The 21144-nt window shown below is 39.6% G+C and overlaps 2 protein-coding genes across 3 annotated transcripts in view; one reads left to right on the forward strand and one right to left on the reverse strand.

Moving 5' to 3' along the window:
* l3mbtl3 (L3MBTL histone methyl-lysine binding protein 3) overlaps positions 1 to 1075 on the forward strand; it is a 67400-nt gene extending 66325 nt beyond the window's left edge. For both annotated transcript variants that reach the window (XM_084432172.1, XM_084432171.1), the window contains exon 22: positions 826 to 1075. In XM_084432172.1, coding sequence (XP_084288298.1) covers positions 826 to 969 — 144 coding nt within the window. In that variant the 3' untranslated portion in view covers positions 970 to 1075. The remainder of the gene's footprint in view (positions 1 to 825) is intronic.
* The window catches only part of LOC311304860 (dynein axonemal intermediate chain 1-like), a 674193-nt gene that overhangs the window by 209429 nt on the left and 443620 nt on the right, over positions 1 to 21144 (reverse strand). The gene's annotated exons all lie outside the window — the stretch shown is intronic.

Genomic DNA, 21144 nt, shown 5'->3' on the forward strand with positions numbered 1-21144 from the left:
CACTTTAAAGCGTGCGATTGATTGTCTAAATTCACTTGCAGCATTTAAAGTGATTGATTTTAGTTTTTAGTGGTTTAATTTGAATTTATTTAGACAAATGATTGTTTCGGTATTGTCCATTAATCCGTTATCATCAGCCGTAATGTGAAAATGATTATAGTTAGATAATAATTAGATAATCTGATCTGATCATCAATTGAGATGAAGCACCTTTCATTTGTGCAGTATAGGATCATACATATCCACATCAACACATTATTATTTCATATATAGCACATTTTCCATTGAATTGTCAGCAAAAATAACTACATGGTGATGAATAATCCAGCAAATGTCACATGATGCCAAATGTCTCTGTTTGTAAACTGACATGAGATCAGCAGTCAGTAGTTTATGACACGGTTGTAGAGAAAAACCTTCATCTTCAGCACTGACAGCTGTGTGTGTGTGTGTGTGTGTGTGTGTGTGTGTGTGTGTGTGTGTGTGTGTGTGTACTTGTACAACAATCTTTGTGAGGACCAGTTTGAGTTTTAGACCATTGGAGTGAGGACAGAGTAAAGTGAGGACATGTTGGCCGGTCCTCAGTCTCTGAGAGCCTTTAAAGGCCTGTTTGAGGGTCAACACTTGGTTTTAGGGATAAGGTTATAATGAGGTTAAGGGTCGGTTTAGGGTCAGGGGTCGGGTTAGGCACTTAGTTGTGATGGGTAAGGTTAGGGTAAGCGGCTAGAGATTGCATTGTGTCCATGAATGTCCTCATAAAGATAGATGTAAAAGAATGTGTGTGTGTGTGTGTTTATCAGCTGATTTATTGTTGTTTGGTTTCAGCAAATTGACGGAGAGGCCTTCCTGTTACTGACTCAGGTGGACCTGGTGAAGATCCTCAGCATTAAACTAGGACCTGCGCTGAAGATTTACAACTCCATCCTGATGTTTAAAACCACTGAGAACTCGGCCTGCAACGAACTCTGACCCGCCCGGACCGCAGAGCCGAGAGCGTTCATTACTGCTTCAGTCCAAGGGCTCGTCGTGAAGATTCATACAGTATATACATGACACTATTGCACATGCTGAACAAGATTTAGATCATGGTTGAGCACATATAATGACATTCATAATTCATTTAGACAGACACTTCTCTGCACCATCCTTTATAAACGTGTATATGTATGCAGTTATTAAGTCACATGTCGTGCCCTCTCATTACGGGGCGGGTGAGAATGTATATTTCGTTCGCTGAGGGGTTATCGGAGCGCCTTTCTGAACTCAGGTGCTAAACGAATGCAGGTACATGCACTGAAGAGCCGCACAATTTCTGTTTCCAGGTAGAGTTTCTCTTACAACTCATACTTCCCTTCTTTAATTCATAGCTGTTGATCATTTAAGTGTTTGCAGAGGGATATCTGTGTCCTTTGCACTTCATCGTTTATCCTGAAAATGCTTCCATTCAAGTCAGTCTCTGTCATGTTCAGATTATCTGAACACTAACTTTAGAGAGCTAGTCAAATTTAACTCAAAAGAGCAGGTGTGAGGTTAGAAAATCCCTCATCAACACCAGTTCTGCATGAAGGATTGGTGTGTTTGCATATCAGTGCAACAGATAAACAGATCCTCTTGGATTTTCTTGTTTCCAGTGTGCTGTGATGTCATATTAATGCATCATAAACCATCCTTCTCTTCTTCATCACGACTGCAGTCATCATTAGTCATGGATTGCAGTGTGTAAAGTATAAAGGCCAATGTATTTTTCCATGTTCTCTCTTTTTTTTGTTTTGATACGGTGGATGTATAAATGGAGAACGAAGGGTTAAAGCTACACTCGAGGCACAAATAAACATTGTGAGAGCCATACTTGGTATTTTGTAATAGAATGTGCACAGTATATGAAAAAGAGTGTAATTTTCCTTTAATATACAGACATGAGTATTAATTGTGCTTCTGTTGCTGAGGCATGCAGCGTTAAATACAGGATACTTCACATTTATTCAAGTTTAATATTTTGACTATTTAAAATGAAGTGATGGAATGTGGACACAAATCTAAACAATTGTATAGTGTTGAAATGCTGGTTTTACTCAGCTGTATGATTTTTCATATATTCAAAACTCATTTATCATGTACATTTTTTTTTGCCACGGGAGCTTGTGATGAACAGTTGGTTTGGGGATTTAAGATGAAAATGAAATATAAAACTGTGTAAATAAGGAATGGTTTAGTGTGGATGTGCAGCACTGGTGTGTGGACTACTAAACTTCACTGTAATTCATTTGCAAATAAACTTGATGATCCAAAGGTCTGTGTCAACACAATGGTCTTTTTAATGTTTGCATAATTTAGATTAAAATGTGGTGTCTATTTTGCTGCTGGTTTTCAGGATTTGATTTCATTAGTATACTATACTGCAGTATTCCTCAACCACTGATTGATTGATTGATTGATTGACCTCTTGCTGAATAAAACATGGAACATGATCCATACACACACTGGGCCCTATTTTAACGATCTGAAACGCAAGTATCAAGCGCGAAACGCTTGATATTATACGGTATAATAGCGCTGTTGCTATTATACCGGCGGGATAAATGACTCTTGCGCCCGACGCAAATCTAAAATGTGTTGGTCTGAAGTAGCTTCATTACTCATAGGTGTGGTTTGGGCGTAACGTGAAATAAACCAATCAGAGCGTCATCTCACATTCCCTTTAAGAGCAGGCGTGCTTGTTCCATGGCGGATTGCTATTATAACGGTGGATTTGCCAGGAGCGGTTCACAGCCGAGGAGACCGACGTTCTCGTCAGGGCCGTAAAACACAGAGAAGTGACATTGGGGATGGAGAAACACACCCAGATTAGCTTCGGTTTAACAGGCGTATGATAATTTGGGTAAATGTGTAAGCTAGATTTATGCCTATTTTTTCACATCTTCATGGACACAACAATGATTTCCCTCGTGTGGTAATATTTTTCCTTGTAATAATGTATGGTTTTCTAAAAAAGAACTGCTGCTTCTGTGTGTAGATGAGAGAAGCAAAGTGTGTGTGCATTGTTCATATGCTACATTGATTATGGCCAAGCATGCGCCCTTAAAATAGCCTCTGAATAACATGCGCAACGCGCCACTGACTTTAGACGAGGTTTCTCCTGGTCTGTGGCGGAATTGTTTTCTGAAACTGCAAAATAGCACCAGGGAACGTTTGCGCCGAAACACGCCTCCTCTTTTCCCTGAACCGCCCCCGGGAGCGCAAGTTCATTCCCTAATTTCCTGACGTGCGTCTGTGGAGGGAAAAGTCCGCTGTGCGTCGGGTGCAAAATAGGAATGATACATGCGTCAGTGTACAAAGTCAGTTGCGCTGGGTGCAAGATAGGGCCCATGTGATTAATGACTCTTGAAATGACCTGAAAATTGGTACTGGCAGAATAGATAACCCTCTTTAATAAAACCCTGAGAGAACAAGCATTGTGATCTTTCTGAACTCGATCTAAACCAGGTTGGATTTGTTTGTTTTCTTGAGCATTAAACATACTCTGAAACTCAGAGTTTGTTCATCTAGCTTCTGCAACTGCCCACAGACAAAAGCTGCACGGAAATATCTGCAAACAAAAAGTGACAGCTGGAGCCACTTAAACATGGGCCCATATCGAAGAGAGAAAGACCTCATTTTTTAATGCAAAATGGCATTCAGTGCAACATTGCAAGGACCTAGTAGCTACTACTTGCATCATACAGTTATGTCTACACTTACCAAAGACTTATTTTGTTGATCTCTGGAGATGTTGACAACAGTGTTGGAACTTGATGTGCTCAGCAACGACATTCTCCAGGGATTGATCTATGAACAGACACCTGGCAAGTCTGAACATGTGTCTGGTGTTGGAAGGAAGCTTTATATATTCGTCTTGTGTACGTTCCTTTCTTTAAACTCATTAATCTATGAATGAACACATTTCACCCAGATTCTGGTCACCCTTCCCCCGTTATCTACAAACTCAAAGATAATTCCTGCCCTTCCTAAGGGAAATATATATGTGCTTTTAACAGGCCCTCAAAGAAATTTGACAGTATGAATGTTGAATATTCATTCATGCTTCATAGGGGCCGTAACCAGGGTCCAGGGTGTCAAGAATTGAAACTTAAATAGGGAGACATGTAAATAGGGAGACGTCAGGGTTTATTCTGAGATAACAATCGGCTGGATGTACATTATTCCGCTTATCACACGGCTACTTGCCACATAAGTAAATAATTAGACACGAAATATTGATCTGTCGCAGTCGCGGCAAGTTCAAACTAGACAGACAATTAAGGGGTACAGTATTCAGTCATTCCACTTATTACACTGCATTTCACCAAATAATTATGGAGATAAGACATTTTGATTTGAGATGAAACTGTTTTAAAAATCGTTCCTGTTTTCCGAATCTTATAATCCAACAGTGTGCAAAACAATAGTCGCAAAATTGCAGCAGCTGCATTTGTATGAAACGAGAGAGCGAGTCCACGATTCTGGATGACATAATTAAATAACTGCTTAAAAGAACAGCAAAGCAAACGCACACCATTTGAGGTGCAAGTTAAAGGAAAAAACTTAACGCAAAGAGAACGTAACTGCACACTCACTTACCAACGTTTCGGCACAAGTGGCCTTTGTCAAGGTCTCTAACTTCAGTTACCCGGATGAGCCTGTGTTATCTGTTTGCAGCAGTTGTTATCTGGGAATAAGGTACAGCTAAATGGTGCGATTGACCAATCAGAATCAAGCATTTAGATTTAAATGCAAAAGAAGAGGCATGAGCGTTGGCTGTCTGAGTGAATGGTAAGTTTGAATTTAAAATGTTTGTAATACTACCTTTTAACGTTAGAGAAGTACCATATGTTTAAAGGTTTTTCCACTTGCTTGAACAATTTAATAATCTATATAGAGTTGATGAATGGATTAATACGTTGTATATTTTTTATGTTTTAAGTGTGAATACATCTATGGAGGATTGTATTACGGTACTGTGTACAAAGAGAATCACTGTCAGTAACTTTAACAAGGTTTGGATTTGAATTCAACTAATTGTTGTATATGTGGTATACAGGACTGAATACATACTGTAAATGGATCATGTGTGAAACGGGCGACAGGCTTTTATACACAGTTCTATACACAAGATTGTTAACATTAAGTAACACGTGTTTCAGACAGATTTTAGATGTTTTCTTTAAAAAACATTTTTCTCTGCTAATGTAAAATATTCCTAAAGAAGCCAAAGCATCAAGCTTTGCATTTCACCAAACAAGTCGCATGGAGATCATCGGACAGTAGAACATTCCAGCTGTGACATAATAACAGCTATGATGCGAAATACCCAGCACAGCACCCAGATATTGTTGTTGCATTTCCAGTATGTGGTGGACTAGGAAGGTTACGGTCCGGAGGAGAGGAGTTGGGTTCCTGCCCGGGACATATTGGACCCTTATCGATGATTACAAGCGTCAGAAGAGGGGCAATGTCACGGTTCTTGTCTTGATCTTTTGCTGTTTACATAAATAAACATCACCTTTCATTCACAAATGGATCTTGTGTTTCGTGACGTAACAAGAAGATAACGTGGTTTCACTGTACTTTGATGGTCTCGTAACGTTACACCTACATGTCTACTAACTCTCATTAGAGTATTATTAGAGCATTAGTAGACTGGTAGGGTTCGGACTTGTAGAATAAGTTGACATGTAGTTGCAAAGTTACTTATAGTCAGTAGTCTGTTGGAGGACCATCACAATAAAGAGTTTGCAGACAGTCTACTAATAGACTAAGAGTTAGTTTACATGTAGTTGCAAAGTTACTTATAGGTAGTAGAATGTTCAAAAGAGACCATCAAAATAAAGTGTTACCGATAACTTTCTCTAGGTTTATTGGCCTACAGTGACTATGTTTTGAACTGCTGTGACGTGTGGTGTATGAAGTGGATAATGTAGATCAGTTCTGTGCTCAGTGTGAATTTTCTGGCACACTGATCATCACACATGCATAAATAAATCATAATAGAGTATTTGTGACATAATAAGGCATGCAACTGAAACAATAACAGATGAACTTGCATATTAACATGAGCAACATAAAATCTGTAGTTGCATATTTTAGGTTTATGTCCAAACATCTAAGATTTTGCATCAAAACACATGGAAAATATGATATATCATTTGGTTTGACTACAAAACATCTCAAATAAATTTGCTCCATTATGTATTCATAGTACTATTAATTGTAAAATTTGATATAAATTTCCACAAAATATTGTTTAAAAAGAAACATTGATTCATCTTAAACTAACGAGGCCTCGTTCGTCCTTCTTATTACAACAATCAGCACAGAAATGAGCAGACAGCACATAGTTACTGTTTCCTCAGTGTGAAGTTGTTTTCCTTCTCCAGCGTCACGGCAACATGCATCAGCATCACCATGGAGACCTCACTTTCTAAATCGTAATGTTCTGAAAAGCTGCTGGTGACATTCTGCGTGCTCAATCATTTTCAAATATGTGCTGGTGGGCTTTATATTTGCTGTTTATTATTTTCCTGGGTTTTGTTAAATTTATGGCAAAGATTTGGCAGCTGTGATTGCTAGAACTTTACAGTAAAAAAATACAATGACAATGTTACTGTCACACACTGTCATTGAGTTTGTTTTTCATTTTCAAGGACTCTCAAGCCTTATTCGGACGGGACTAGTTTAACATGGAGAGGTGGGGTAAAGTAATAATTACCAGAGCTTCTCTGTGATTTTAGTCCCGTCCGAATGTGCATCTCAGTGATCATTACGGACAATGTCAGTAAAGATTACGGCAGCTTTTACTTTCAGTAAAAAGGTCCAGAAAAATAACCTCAGGTAATATTAATCCCGTGCGAATAGACCCGCTGTAAATATGTACATATATATTTCATCATTTCCTGTTTAAAAGTAGCTTTCCGTGGTTTTTCCAAGTATGGAGACGCTTGGAAAAGCGTTCAGTTGTGTTCTAGACGCTGGGACGAGTCTGTGGCAAAACTCAAGTGTTTTCCACAAACCATTCAGATCAGAAAGAAGATCGAAAGCACTTGCTAGAGGCACGAAACATCTTTTAGCGTTAGGCAAGAGCCTATTACCAACACAATCCAATCTGAAGTTAATTAATACATAGTTCGACCAGACATAGCTATTTTATAAATATAGGTTATGTTTTTGCGCACATGATATCAGGAAGCAACGTAATACACGACATGAGGGTGACGGCGATGCGCAAATCGAGTTACTCTCCCACTTCTACTAGTTTACTGAGATATCTTATCCCGTGCGAACTGGCCATTAATATTACAGACGTCCTGTGGTAAAATTACACTCCATCTACCCTTGTAAAGTTAATCCCGTCCGAATAGGGCTTTCGTTTGCTTATGGTTTCCTTTGTCCTCATTTTCCCGCCACCATGGTTATTGATTTCACGGTCACACCTGTTTGTATTTTGTTCATTATCACTGTGTATTTAAGTCCCTCATTTTGGTTCATTCAGTGTTTGGTATTGTTTGTGCACAACACACTGTTCCTCGCTTTTGTTTGTAACTGAGTGGATTTAGTTTTAAAAAATGTAACTTTGATTTTGATTCTGGATCATCTTCATTGGAGCCTAAATGTTACAGAATACCAGACCTACAAAAAATGAGAAGAAAGATGGAAATCACTGCCATCAATGTGGCACTGAGAGGCTGCACCACCTTGTATTGCTGTGGGATGCTTGGTGGAGTATGAGGGTATGAAGAAGCCCACCATCCCAGCACTGAGGGTGAGCTGAAGTTGGACAATAATTGTTTTGAAACTTTAGAGGAGAAAGCCTCCTTTTTTCTCCCGACACCGCCGATCCCGCCCCCCTCAGAATCTCCTGTGTCTTCGTCATCGCTGATCTCGCCTTGTTCAGAGTTTCCTGTGTATTCGTCATTGCTGGTTTAGTTTTTTACCATATTTTACAGTAAAACCTTCATTGTACTTTTCATCTTATTGTCTTTCAAAATATTACTGTAAGTCCCACATCACTACCTCCTTCAGCTTATATTTGTCAGCAGTTACAGTCGCCTACCAGAAATCTAATCCTTCCCTACAATATAGTATGTGCAAAAAACATCCCAACGTCCCAATACATATTACTCAAAAACCTTTTTGCTCAAAGCAGGCAAAAATTACTCGGATAACCTACTTCTGCAGCGCAACACTATCTGGATTTGTGAATGACAATGAAGTGATGACTGAAACCATAGGTCACATGACAGTGACAAGGCAGATGAAGTACGTTTCTATTCCATTCATACTACACACATATATATGCTAAATGGACTGCATTTATAGCGCAGGATATAGCGCTTTCACAGACCTATGGCCACCAAAGCGCTTTACATATAGCCTCACATTAACCCATTCACACACCGACGGCGGTGTCAGCCATGCAAGGTGCCATCCAGCTCGTCGGGGGTTAGGTGTCTTGCTCATGGACACCTCGACACTCCCTCACTTGCACTCACCCGCACCTGTTCCTCATCAGTACGCCAATCAAGAACAGTACAGGAGCACACACATCACTAGGTGCGATTCCATTACAGATTTGCGCAAAACTTGTGCGATTTTTTTTTTCTAACTGCCGACAAAAAACTATTGCGAAATGACGGCGTTTCCATTAACCGATGTTATGCGACTAAAACTTTTTCCTCTCGCGATCAGTAAAATCATTCCAAAAACCATGTCAACAGACGTTGGTGGGTTTATGTACTATATCCCAGCCACTGCACTGGCCATTATTATTAATGGAAGGAGATGTGTGTGTGTTATCCAAGCATTAATGGTAAGGAACGACCCTTATTATACTGTGAGCGGCTCATATGAGGAGTTTCTGGGTGTTTCTCCCTCAGATCTGCTGCGAGGTCTTGATTGTGGCATTTATTTGAGGTTTAGAATCCATTATTCCTGTAATTCTTCTGTCTTATATGAGTTTAATAAAGAGCTCTGTCTCGTATTCTGTCCAAACACACCGCCTCATCTACGTCAGGTGACTGTAAATGCGCAAACACTGTTTCCATTGCAGTTTTGTGAAATATTTCTTTTTTGAATTGCCTGAAAAACCTCCTCATGCGAGCGTGAAAACTTTTTTGCGATATATGGGAGTTTTTTTGCGAAATTGACGTGTTTCCATTGGGCGTATTTTCAACTCACAATTTCAATTTTCACAATTTGAAGGGTAATGGAAACGCGGCTACTGTCACTCATCAGCTGGTCTCCAGTGTGGATTACCGGCTCCTTATCAGCTATACTCACCTGAGAAGCCTCCAGTGATCTCCTTGTGAAACTCCAGCAATCTCTTAGTAAGACTCCTGATATCCACCGCTGATCTCCTGTCCTGTGAATCCCACTTACCTGTTTACTCACCTGGCTACTTACCCCTGTCATTGAAGAGGTGTGTGCTCTCCTTCTCCACCACGCTCCAGTCACAGTCAATATCTCTGAAACCTGGTAAAGAAACACAGACTGTTAGCCTATATTCATCTGCTCAGATTATCACAAACTTCTTCATTAAACTTCATGCACCTGATCATCTGTTTCAATAAATACATGTTTGGGTTCAACTAACTCTATGTCTCAGAGTCTGGGTATTCCCTGACAATATTATATAGTATGGGTGTAACAGTACACAGAAGTCGCGGATCGGTACGTACCTCGGTTGTGGGGTCACGGTTCGATACGAGTTCGCTACAATAGGAAAAATGGCCACACTTTAGTTTAGAGTGCAATTCTCACTATCAACTATTACCTACAACTTTTGCCTCAATAAACTCCTAATTACTGCTTATTAATAGTTAGTAAGGTAGTTCTTAAGTTTAGGTATTGGGTGGATTAAGAGATGTAGAATATGGTAATGCAGAATAAGGCATTAATATGTGCTTTATAAGCACTAATAAACAGCCAATATCCTAGTAATATGCATGATAATAAGCAACTAGTTAATTGAGAGAATTGGACCTAAACTCCAAATCCAAAATGCTAGGTTTATTTTATTTTATTTTGAACAGACAGTAGCACAAATCACAGTTTGTTGCACCTAGCTGCATTTAGTCCCTGGTACAGTACAGTTTAGTTGGTCCAGTACAGCCTCCTTCAGTGCATTAAGCACTACGCAGTGAACAGAATGCACTCTTGAATAGGTCATTTTATTTTGCAGGGCTGATTAAAAAAAAAAGAAGGTATTTGGTCACAATTAGTTACAAACCTGAAAAGCATCTTGTGTTGCAACAGTACAAAATAAATAGAATAATGAAAAAGAAAACTTGTGTATTAGTTGTGTTACAATTTGCTCCACTTAAACTATATTTAAACGTTCAAAGCTTAAGCCCAACCCTCCTATACTTACTTAATTTTCTGCGTTCTGCTCCGTTTAGTGCACAAGCCTTTCAAGTATACTCCTTTGTCCATGAGCGCAGAAAGACGCATTTCAAAATCGCTCAAATCGTTCGCACATGCGCTGTTCTTCTTCTGCTCTTTTTCCTGTTGTGGCGGTTAGCAAACAACATTGCATTACCACGTACACCCCCTTCTGGTTCGGAGTGTGGATTGCCTGTGACTGACTGTATTCGTCGTCTGACTGCATGCACTGAGCCGTGACGTCCGTACTGTAGTACACCGTATACAGTGTTCGATTTCAGATGCAGCACTAGTTTCTCATCTGTGGCTAGTCTCTGGCATGTGTTGTCAGTCAGCAGGGCAGATCACATCCCTGTAAATCCCCTCAGGTCTTTGGGTTACATTGAATGTATGCCTGCAGCTAATGGGCTTTCTTGTAGTTTGATGGTTTCTTCCTTTGGTTTACCTTGTGTAACCCGCAACCTGCAGTTTCTTGCAGTTTCTCATGCATTCTGGAGTATGGAAGACTTGTCAAAATAATCTTTCTCCTTTTATTGCAACAGGTTTTGTTGTACCATTTTTTTGTTAAACCTACTAATATTTGAACAGTTTTGTTATTTCTTTATGCTGTGTTAACATTTCTTAAAGTCCCCCTGTAGTCAATAATTGTATCCCTTCAGCCTCATCTTTGATCACCAAAATTACATATGTAAAAGTTTTTTCCTTGGAAAAAAAATGTCTCCATGCCTTAAAATATCTTGAATGTAACTCGACACCCTTGCCTCATTTAGTATACGTGAGACTCTATGAATATGCAAATGAGCCCCGCCTCCACTCACTCGCTCAGCTCAGAGATCCACTGGTTGACGATCACACGTTGATCTGATTGGTTACAAGGTAGTTTGTGACGTCAGAAACACCAGCGATTTCAAAGCGTGTGTTTGAGACTGTCTTTGGTTCACTGCAGTTTTAAGGAGGAAATACTCAGCAATGGTGTCGACTTATGAATCTACACATGGTTTGTCTTAAAGCATATTAAAAACACCACATACACATATAAACAACATTAAAAGCTGGATCTTCACCACAGGGGGACTGCAGATGAAATGACTGCAGTTGTCAAATGAGAAGTGTCTCCCACTGTTTTGTAATGAATATGGAAAATATGACTGGCCTTTTCGGATTGGAAACAGATGGTATTCCATGGCTGATGTTCTGCTGGAGCAAAAGATGTTTTGAGGAGAGATGTCCCGATGTCTGAACATGAGACACAGATGCACATGTGCTGTTTCATCTATTCACACTGCAGCCCAAATATCTCAGACAGCACAGACAAGAGCAAGAGAGTGAGAAGAATTAATTAGATATGTCAGATGAAATCATCAACCATCAATCAGATTAACTTAAATGGGTCCACCGTATCAAATGTTATGTATGTCTTCTATATCTCATGTTCTTTATTCCTTAATATAGAGTCTTTTGATGCAAACAAATTTGTGGGTAACACTTTAAAATAACTTTCATATTATGTACTTACGTCAAAAAAAATAAAAAAATACTAATGTGTTAGGTGCAGTGTACTTCTTGTGTTGATGTTCTATTGCAAAACACTCTTACTGCTATTGAGGTGTATATACGGGTAGGTTAGGGACAGGTTAGGTGGGATGGGTAGGTTTAAGGGTGGGTTGAAGATGAGTTTTAAGGGATAAAATGATTGACCACAGGGGGACTTTAAGTGAACCAATCAGTTCTTAACGCTCTGGTACTGTTCGCATATTGGTAAAAAATTACCGTAATTTTTATTTTTATTTTTATTGAAATGATTGTACTATATTTTAGTTTGATAATGTTTTTTTTATTAAATATTTTGTATTTTTCAGGGTATTTTATGGTTATAATCAATTTATTCCGTTTTTGAGCCTGAAAAATAAATGTCCAACTTAATGGTCATAACAAGAATGCCTTTTATTGTCAGAGCCCGGTCCAACACAAGTCGTCTGCCACATCAGACTGGTAAATAAGACTAAATGAACCGCCCCTGTGAAAAATGACTCACCCAGCTCACCACTAAAGTTGATGTGCCAAGTCTGAATATGCAAACTGTGCGAATAACCAATAACATTTTAAATGAGCAGGATACAGGTTTGGAGCAACATGTGGGCGAGTAAATGCTGAATTTTTATTTTTTTTCTTTAAGCACAGACATTTTTTGTTGGTTAAGTGTTAAGACTAGATGACGATAATTGTTGGGGAAAATGTGTGCTCTACCTTTGGGTTTGTAGAGTAAGCACTGTTACAGCATCTTCATTTTCTACACAAGCGTTCAATTCAGCCAGCATTACAGAAGAGATGGATAGAGACGTGAGTCTTAAGAGCAGCGGAGGATGAATCCAACGCCACAGACAGCGTAGGTGTGATCACTATAGTCAAAGAGAGGCTAAAAATAGGCATGTTCTTCTCTTAATGAGTGTTGGGGGGGGGGTATCAGGAATCCCACCTGGCATTGATGCAGGATTTTGATATTTGCTTTCTCATTTAATTATTCATGAAAAGAAGATCATCTTAAAAGAGGAAAGCCAGATGCTGTCATGAATGCCAGATATGTTCACTGTGGAGGAATGCATGCATGCTTCTTACATACAATGAGTCAGTCTAAAGCTCATTATGAGTAAATGCTCCACTTATAATGTGTTAGAATTATGTAAAGTGCTAGCATTATAAGGTGCTGACAACTCTGTGTCGAATACTGCTCCAACAGCTTTCTGTTACATAATGTTTGAGGACAGATCAGGGTAATTCAGCCAACAGATGGATTTCCCTTCATGTGTGGGGATCCATATCAGCCCAACACACACACAAGCAGTCTCTTACACTTCTGAAGGGGGGGGATTGGAATCCACTGCTGCTTCAATGTATATGTAATGATTATAATCAAGGTATTAATCAATATTTTTCCTTCTAAATATCACATGAGTTGAATGACTTCTCTGGAGATTTTATTTTTATATAGAAGTGACCAGTGTGATTACTGTAATGTTATTTTCATGTATTCTTTAATGTCAGTATTTGATATCTGAATGCAGCTTGCTTATTTATCCCGGCTTCCAGAAATGAAATAGGGACATGTTTTGTGTTAAGAAAGGTCTTCAACATGTTAAAACACATAGGGGTCTGAAGTCTATAGTTTAAGGGACCATTTCTCAGTTAAAGCCTTACTTTCCAGTTAGACTAAAATGTAGCTCTTCTTGAGAAAGAACTTGTTATCTTGATGTTTTGAGACGAGACTCCTGTTTATAGTTAGAGCCTGGCCAAATCCAACCTTGGAAAAGATGTGTGTCGGTGTGTGTGTGTTAGTCTTCATGCTTACAGGTTAAGGAACCACTGGCATTATTGGAGATTGACTGAGCTGTTGTTCTGGACATGCTGGCACCCAGCAACCCAAATCTGCGACCTGGAAGGACACGACGTGCCTAACTTCAGGGTCCGAGTGTCAGCTGCATAATCTATGGAGATATGCTTCAGTCTATCTGTATATGCGTGGAAAATTACTATGTTTATCAATTTCTTGGCCAATAAGAATCATTCAGCCTGTAAGCAATGACGTAGCTTAGACCTTGGAAATGGTATAACTGCTGTGATCTGTGTAACTGTAAGCGGAGCGGCCTACGAACTCCTGTGTGAGTCTTGAAGCTGAACTTCTGCTGATGAAACTGCAAACTATCTTCAGTAAAACTTTTCTTCAATTTTTTTATAAATCTGACTCCGGGTCTTCTTTCAAACATCTGGTCCTCGGGTCCTAAACTATTAAACCCTAACACTTCGTAACAACACAGAGTAGTTTGGAGGTGACAGATAAAACCCTTAAAAAGGTGTTTGTGGGAGAAGACTAGTTCACACTGCCTCGACAAACACCAACCGATCCACGACCATTGGAATATAGGCTGTGTTCTGACTGCCAGAAAAAAATCTGATTTCTTGCATATCCAGATGGGTTTTTGAAAGTCTGGACAGCAACAACAACAACAACAAAAAAGACTCGATAGGATGCTTATTTGGAGAGCGAGATGATGCAACTCCATTTGTCCTGCATCTGTCTTAAAGCCTCGTCACATTTCCAAAGACTCTGGACACACACATCTTTTTTGATCACTGATTTGCCTGCAGTCTGAACATATTGGGCCCTATCTTGCACACAGCGCAACTGACTTTGTACACTGACGCATGTTTCATTCCTATTTTGCACCCGACGCACAGCGGACTTTTCCCTCCACAGACGCACGCCGGTAAATTAGGGAATGAACTTGCATTCCCGGGGGGGGGGGGGGGGGGGTTCAGCGGAAAGAGGAGGCATGTTCCGGCGTAAACGTTCCCTGGTGCTATTTTGCAGTTTCAGAAAACAAATCCGCCAAAGACCAGGAGAAACCTAGTCTAAAGTCAGTGGCGCGTTGCGTATGTTATTCATATGCTATTTTAAGGGCGCATGCTTGGCCATAATCAATGTAGCGTTTGCACAACACACACACACTTTGCTTCTCTCATCTACACACAGACGCAGCAGTTTTCATTTTTAGAAAACCATACATTATTGCAAGGAAAAATATTACCACACGAGGGAAATCATTGTTGTGTCCATGAAGATGTGAAAAAATAGGCATAAATCTAGCTTACACATTTACCCAAATTATCATATGCCTGTTTAACCGAAGCTAATCTGTGTGTGTTTCTCCATCCCCAATGTCACTTCTCTGTGTTTTACGGCCCTGACGAGAACGTCGGTCTCCTCGGCTGTGAACCGCTCCTGGCGTGCACTTGGCAAATCCGCCGTTATAATAGTAATCCGCCATGGAACAAGCACGCCTGCTCTTAAAGGGAATGTGAGATGACGCTCTGATTGGTTTATTTCACGTTACGCCCAAACCACACCTATGAGTAATGAAGCTACTTCAGACCAACACATTTTAGATTTGCGTCGCGAGATCCGCTCACAAAGTTACTTGCGTTTCGCGCTTGATACTTGCGTTTCAGATCGTTAAAATAGGGCCCATGATGTGTTTCAGGTAGTGTGAAACAGAATCTTTCTCCATTAATGGCCATTCAAAAGTAGGCGAATATTCTGACCAAAAAGTTTTTTTTGTTTTTTTTGCTATCACCATATAAATCACCCCTATTTCATAGATGTTTCACGAGCACCCAAATTAATAACAGCATGAAATAGATCATGAGATGATTGTTGGAGTTCTTGGAGCGATTAGTCACATCTGGCATCTGAGCAATGAGATGCTAACGGATCCGTCACTCCAGGTTTTTGGAAAAGACAGCAATTGTCTTAAAAAGCATATTAAAAACCCCACATAGACATATAAATAACATTAAAAGTTGGACTTTCACCACAGGGGGACTTTAAAGGCTTTTTGGGGAACAAAAAAAAAACTGGATCTTCTATGGCATCGCTGTGAGAAAAGAAAAGAAAAACATTATAGAAGCTTTATTTTCAACAGTGTTTAGAGCTATAGTTATGATTATAGTACTCGTCCTTGGAGTGAACAGCCCCTTATAGTCTGTGTGTACTGTCCTCACCTGAAATGCTGAAAAAACACATGAACACAGCAGGAATATGTATTACACTACACAAGCTCCCAGCTGCCTACGCTCTGCTTGAATAAAACATTCATCAGACTATGATGCAGGCTATGAGATCTTGTTCATGAGCAGAATTCAGCGATGCCTTCATGGATGCCAAAACACTAATGTCAAACTCCTGTTTATTCCATCTAGTTTAAGGGTAGGGACACCGGGCCTGTGCTGAAAAGCAAAGAAAACTCATCCCGGATGTGCAGTTTTCCTCCTGGGATAGCAGGCATGTACTAATGTTTGAAGAGAGGACAAAACATGTCATGTTAACAGCATTAAACCAGCAGGTTTATTAGATGCAGGTCTCCCTCTCAAAGACTGTAAAACAATCCTTTATTTTCTAAACCGCTCATTGTTTCCCTGTGTCAATCAAATAAAGGAGAGCTAGAGAAGAGAGTGGCAGGAAGACACACACACACACACACACACAGGCAATAACAGTCATTTGTAATTGAAATCTGAACTGTTAATGGTCGGAGCTGACAGCCTCATGGGTATTTCACTTTGCTGCCTGTCAGTTCTCTGTACTGTTTGTCACTGTTTCCGGGTCCAAACGCTCCTTTAGATCCCAAAAGCAAGCAATGAGTGTTGCTAATATACAGTGCCTGTAGAAAATCATCATTCCCCTTTCAAATAGTTACAGCCTGAAATCAAAGCTTTTCCAGCTTTATTTACAAACTTTGCCTTACAACATCAAACTAATGAAAGAAAAAGTCAACAGTTATGAAAGTTAATAGAAAACTGAAAAAGAATAACTGGATTGTAAAAGTCATCTGATTTAATACACCGAAGAGCCACCTTTTGCTTTAATTGCAGCCATTGATCTTTTTGGATATGTCTGTGTGCACACCTAGATTGGGGAATATTTGTCCATTCTTCCTTGCAGAATTGCTCAAGTTCAGTCTAATTCTGTGGTGAGCAGCAATGGACTGCTCTCTTCAAGTCTTCAAGACAGATTTTCTATCAGATTTAAGTCAGTGCTTGGCCACTCAAGGACATTCACCTTCCTATCCTGAAGCCATTGCGTTGTTCTTTTGGAGGTATGTTTAGGATCATTGTCGTGTTGGGTTTTCCTCAAGAATCTGGATGTACTTGGCAACATCTATTTTCCCTTTAAAGGGGTGGTTGAATATGATTTCACTTTTCTAACTTTAGTTAGTGTGTAATGTTGCTGTTTGAGCATAAACAACATCTGCAAAGTTACGACGCTCAAAGTTCAAAGCAAAGGGAGATATTTGCTTTTAAAGAAATCGCTTTTTAAGGACTACAACAAACGGCTGGTAGAGACTACACAAGCTTTTTCCCGGGTTAGTGACATCACTAACCCTATAATTTACATAAACCCCGCCCCCTGAACGTGATTTATAGATTAGCATTACAGAATATGCTAATCAATGACTAGAAGATAACTACACATCAGCTACATAAATTCATCAACTAACCATTCAGAAATGTCCTGTTGCTTCTTGTTGTCACTTCTTCTCGAGTCTCTCCATCTTTCTGACTTCGGTTTGAACATAAAAGGCTAAAAGTTTTTGAAATTTCCAGTGCATGTGTGTGTGAGGTAAAATGACATGAGCTCTTGAAGCTCCGCCCCCTGTGCCGGGAGCAGCAGCTCATTTGCATTTAAAGGGACAGACACAAAACGGTGCGTTTTTGCTCACCCTCAAAAAGTGACAACTTTAACATGCTATATAAAAATATCTGTGGGGTATTTTGTGCTGAAACTTCACATACACACTCTGGGGACATCAGAGACTTATTTTACATCTTGTGAAAAGCGCATTATACCACCCTTTTAATTTCTGACCAATCGCCCAGTCCCCGCTAAAGAGAAACACCCCCACAGCATAACATGCTTCACAGTGGGTATGGTGTGTTTTGGGTGGTGGGCTGTGTTTGGTTTTTGGAGTTCAGTGCAAAAAGGTCAATTTTGGTCTCATCAGACATTCGCACCTTTTGCCAGATTCTTACAGGTGTGTTTTTGCATAGCGCAAACAAGACTGAGTGTGGCACTTTTCAGGAAAGGCTACTAAATAATTACTAATTACAACATTAACGTGTCTGCGAATGTTACTCTTCTTTTACTCTCAACATGGTCATTAAATGCATCACTTACACAAACACTTAACTCAATTGTTACCTATAGTCACCATGCTGGAGCTACTAGTGATCTGGACCATTATTTTAAAGTGAAAAACATATTTTCCACTTTAAAATAATGGTCCAGATCACTAGTACTCCTTGAAGAGTGACTAGGTACCACTTGAGTATGATGCATTTTAGGACTATATTCAGAGAAAACATTATGACTGATTACGACTCAGACACATGATAATGTTCTTTATAATTTGTCAGTTAGTTAATAGTTCTTAATGAGGCTAATCTCATTAACTAATTATTGATTACCTAATAAGGAACTATCTCCTATCCTAATTTTATATTACTTACTGATTAGTTAAGCTTGTTTCTATAGTTAATAGTAGCTGAAGTGTTAATGTAGTACTACTCCTTAGTCCTGCATTACTTATTAATGACGGACCATTATTCTAAAGTGTTAACGCTTGTGAGATCGTTGACACGTACATCAGTGTCCTTCAAAGTCCTTTAAAGTTGCCTTGGGCCTCTTGATAGCTTCTCTTATCAATGTCCTCCTGGCTCGGTCATCCGGTTTGGACGAACGGCCTGATCTAGGCAATGTGTTGGTGGTGTCATACGCTTTCCACTTCCTGATGCTCTGAACAGCACTCAGAGATAAAGCCTTTGAAGTGTTTTTGTAGCCTTCTCCTAACTTGTGCCTTTCTTCAACTTTATCCCAGAGGCCTTTTGAAAACACTTTCCGAACCATGGTGAATTCTTTGCAGTTCCATCTTCAAGAAACAGCTGGTTTTATTCTGAAGTAATCAAAACCACTACAATTGATGTCAGGTGGGGTCATTAGCCTGGTGTTTGATCTGGAAGTTGATTGGTTGCACCTGAGCATGTTTATAATGGTATTAGGGTACGTCTACACGACAACAATATACTTAAAACGGAGACTTTTTTCCTTTGAGTTTCCCGCGCACAGACGACGCCATTGTCAAAACGATCCCCATTCACACGGATCCGCGAAAACGACTAAAAACGCTGTTTTCTGCTGCCAGGCCACTAGATGGCGATGAAACAGTACAGACTAAACCCGTTCGCATGTGTATGATGTCATTGTCTTCAGAGATTCGCGTTTTTGTTGTTTACACGGAGACCATTTTCAAAATATTGAGGTTTCAGGCACCCAAAACGCCGTTGTTGTGTAAACGAACAGCCAAAACGCATAAAAAGTTTTACGTTTTTACCGTTGAAAACGGTGTCGTGTAAACAGCCCCTAAGGGACTTAGACTATATCATACTTTACCAAACTAGGTATTTCACTAATTAATTTGTAATAATCCTACAGAATGTTTTAAAATGCTATTTTTACTTTGATTATGAGGGTTATAATGCATACAAACAACTCAAACAAAGTTGGACATAATTTATTTTATTTTCCAGGGTGTAATGTGACAAAAGGTAAAGATTTTCACAGGACATGATGACTTCCTATAGACACTGTACACTCGAGTGCGGTGTGATGATCCTGACCTTTATCTCCACAGTGAAATCTCACACAGCCAGACAGGGATTCATTCCCATAAACGGCTGGCGAGATACGCCACAATTTAACAAGCAGATAACAAACATCAAAACATAAATCTTTAAAAGCTGTTAATGAAGTAGAGACATATTTGATCACCACAAAAGGGTGTAAAATAAGAAATTTTAAGAGAAAATATCATGTCATCATTAAAGCCCTTGTTAGAGAGTGAGAGACAGAAAGAGCGACGAGAGAGATTGTATATTCATGTGTGTGTGTGTGTGTGTGTGTGTGTGTGTGTGTGTGTGAGAGAAAAGGCCTTGTGAACTCGGCTATGCACAGCATAAACACAGGAAACCACACAGATGCCGACATCTGTAGGCTTTTAGATAAAGGATTTTAGTATGTTAACTCTTTAACCGCCATGTGGAGGAGAAAACACTTCCCAAGGAAAGAACAGATTGTGTAAATTTTACTGAAAATAAAGAAATAGTAATGAATCTAAATATAAGTCAGTAATTGAATTTCTCAAAGATTAAAAGAAAGAAGTGAATGTGTGAGTGTTCCTTCAGCAGAACTACTCTGACCTCTTAAAGGGATAGTTCATCCAAAAATGAAAATTATCCCATGGTTTACTCACCCTCAAGCCATCCTAGGTGTATATGACATTCTTCTTTCAGACGAACACAATCGGAGTTATATCAAAAAATGTCCTGGCTCTTCTAAGCTTTATTATGGGAGTGAACGGAGATTTTGAAGCCCAAAAAAGTGCATCCATCCATCATAAAAGTAATCCATCCATACGACTCCAGGGGGTTAAAGGCAGGGTAGGTAGGATTTATTAAAAATTAAAGATCCAAATTTGTTAAAACTTTCTATATATATCAATACATAATTAAAATGTAAGAACTCTGAAAAAAAGAGTATAAAAATCAAGTGACTCTAGACCGTTTAATCTGTATTAAACACAGCTCATTATTTCGATTAGGGACGAATCAAAGGATTGGCTTAGGCGACTGTCACTCTCTCGCAACCATGGCAACCACCCTTTTGCCACACAGCACCTGCCCACTTGCGCGCGACCGTTTGATTTGAGGAGATTGAGAGGCACGGAACCTGATCACACCTCCGTCCAGTAGATGGCGGTAATGCACTATGTTTGCAAGCTGCCAATAAAATCTATCGAAGAAGAAGAAGAAGGCACTGAACCTAGGAATACCAAAACAATGGCAGAGAAAGAGCAATCTAAATTTACAGTACCGGCATATGCAGTTAGTGAAGGCAAACCAGGCAAAAAAATGCCCCTTCCTCTCAGGTAAATAATGCGTCCTCTAGCTCAGCGGTCGGAGTCGCGCGTTCATGTGTTTTGGGGGCGTGGCTTTGGAAGAAGCACAGAAATGAGGGGGTGGAGTGAATGGAAATAATGAGATGTCTTTAAAACAGTCGTGAGAGGTCTACAGACACTCGATTTTGATACTTTCTTTTTCAGAGTACTTACATTTTAATTATGT

The sequence above is a fragment of the Rutilus rutilus genome (genome assembly GCF_951802725.1).
Source record: "Rutilus rutilus genome assembly, chromosome: 15".
Classification (NCBI taxonomy): Eukaryota; Metazoa; Chordata; class Actinopteri; order Cypriniformes; family Leuciscidae; genus Rutilus; species Rutilus rutilus.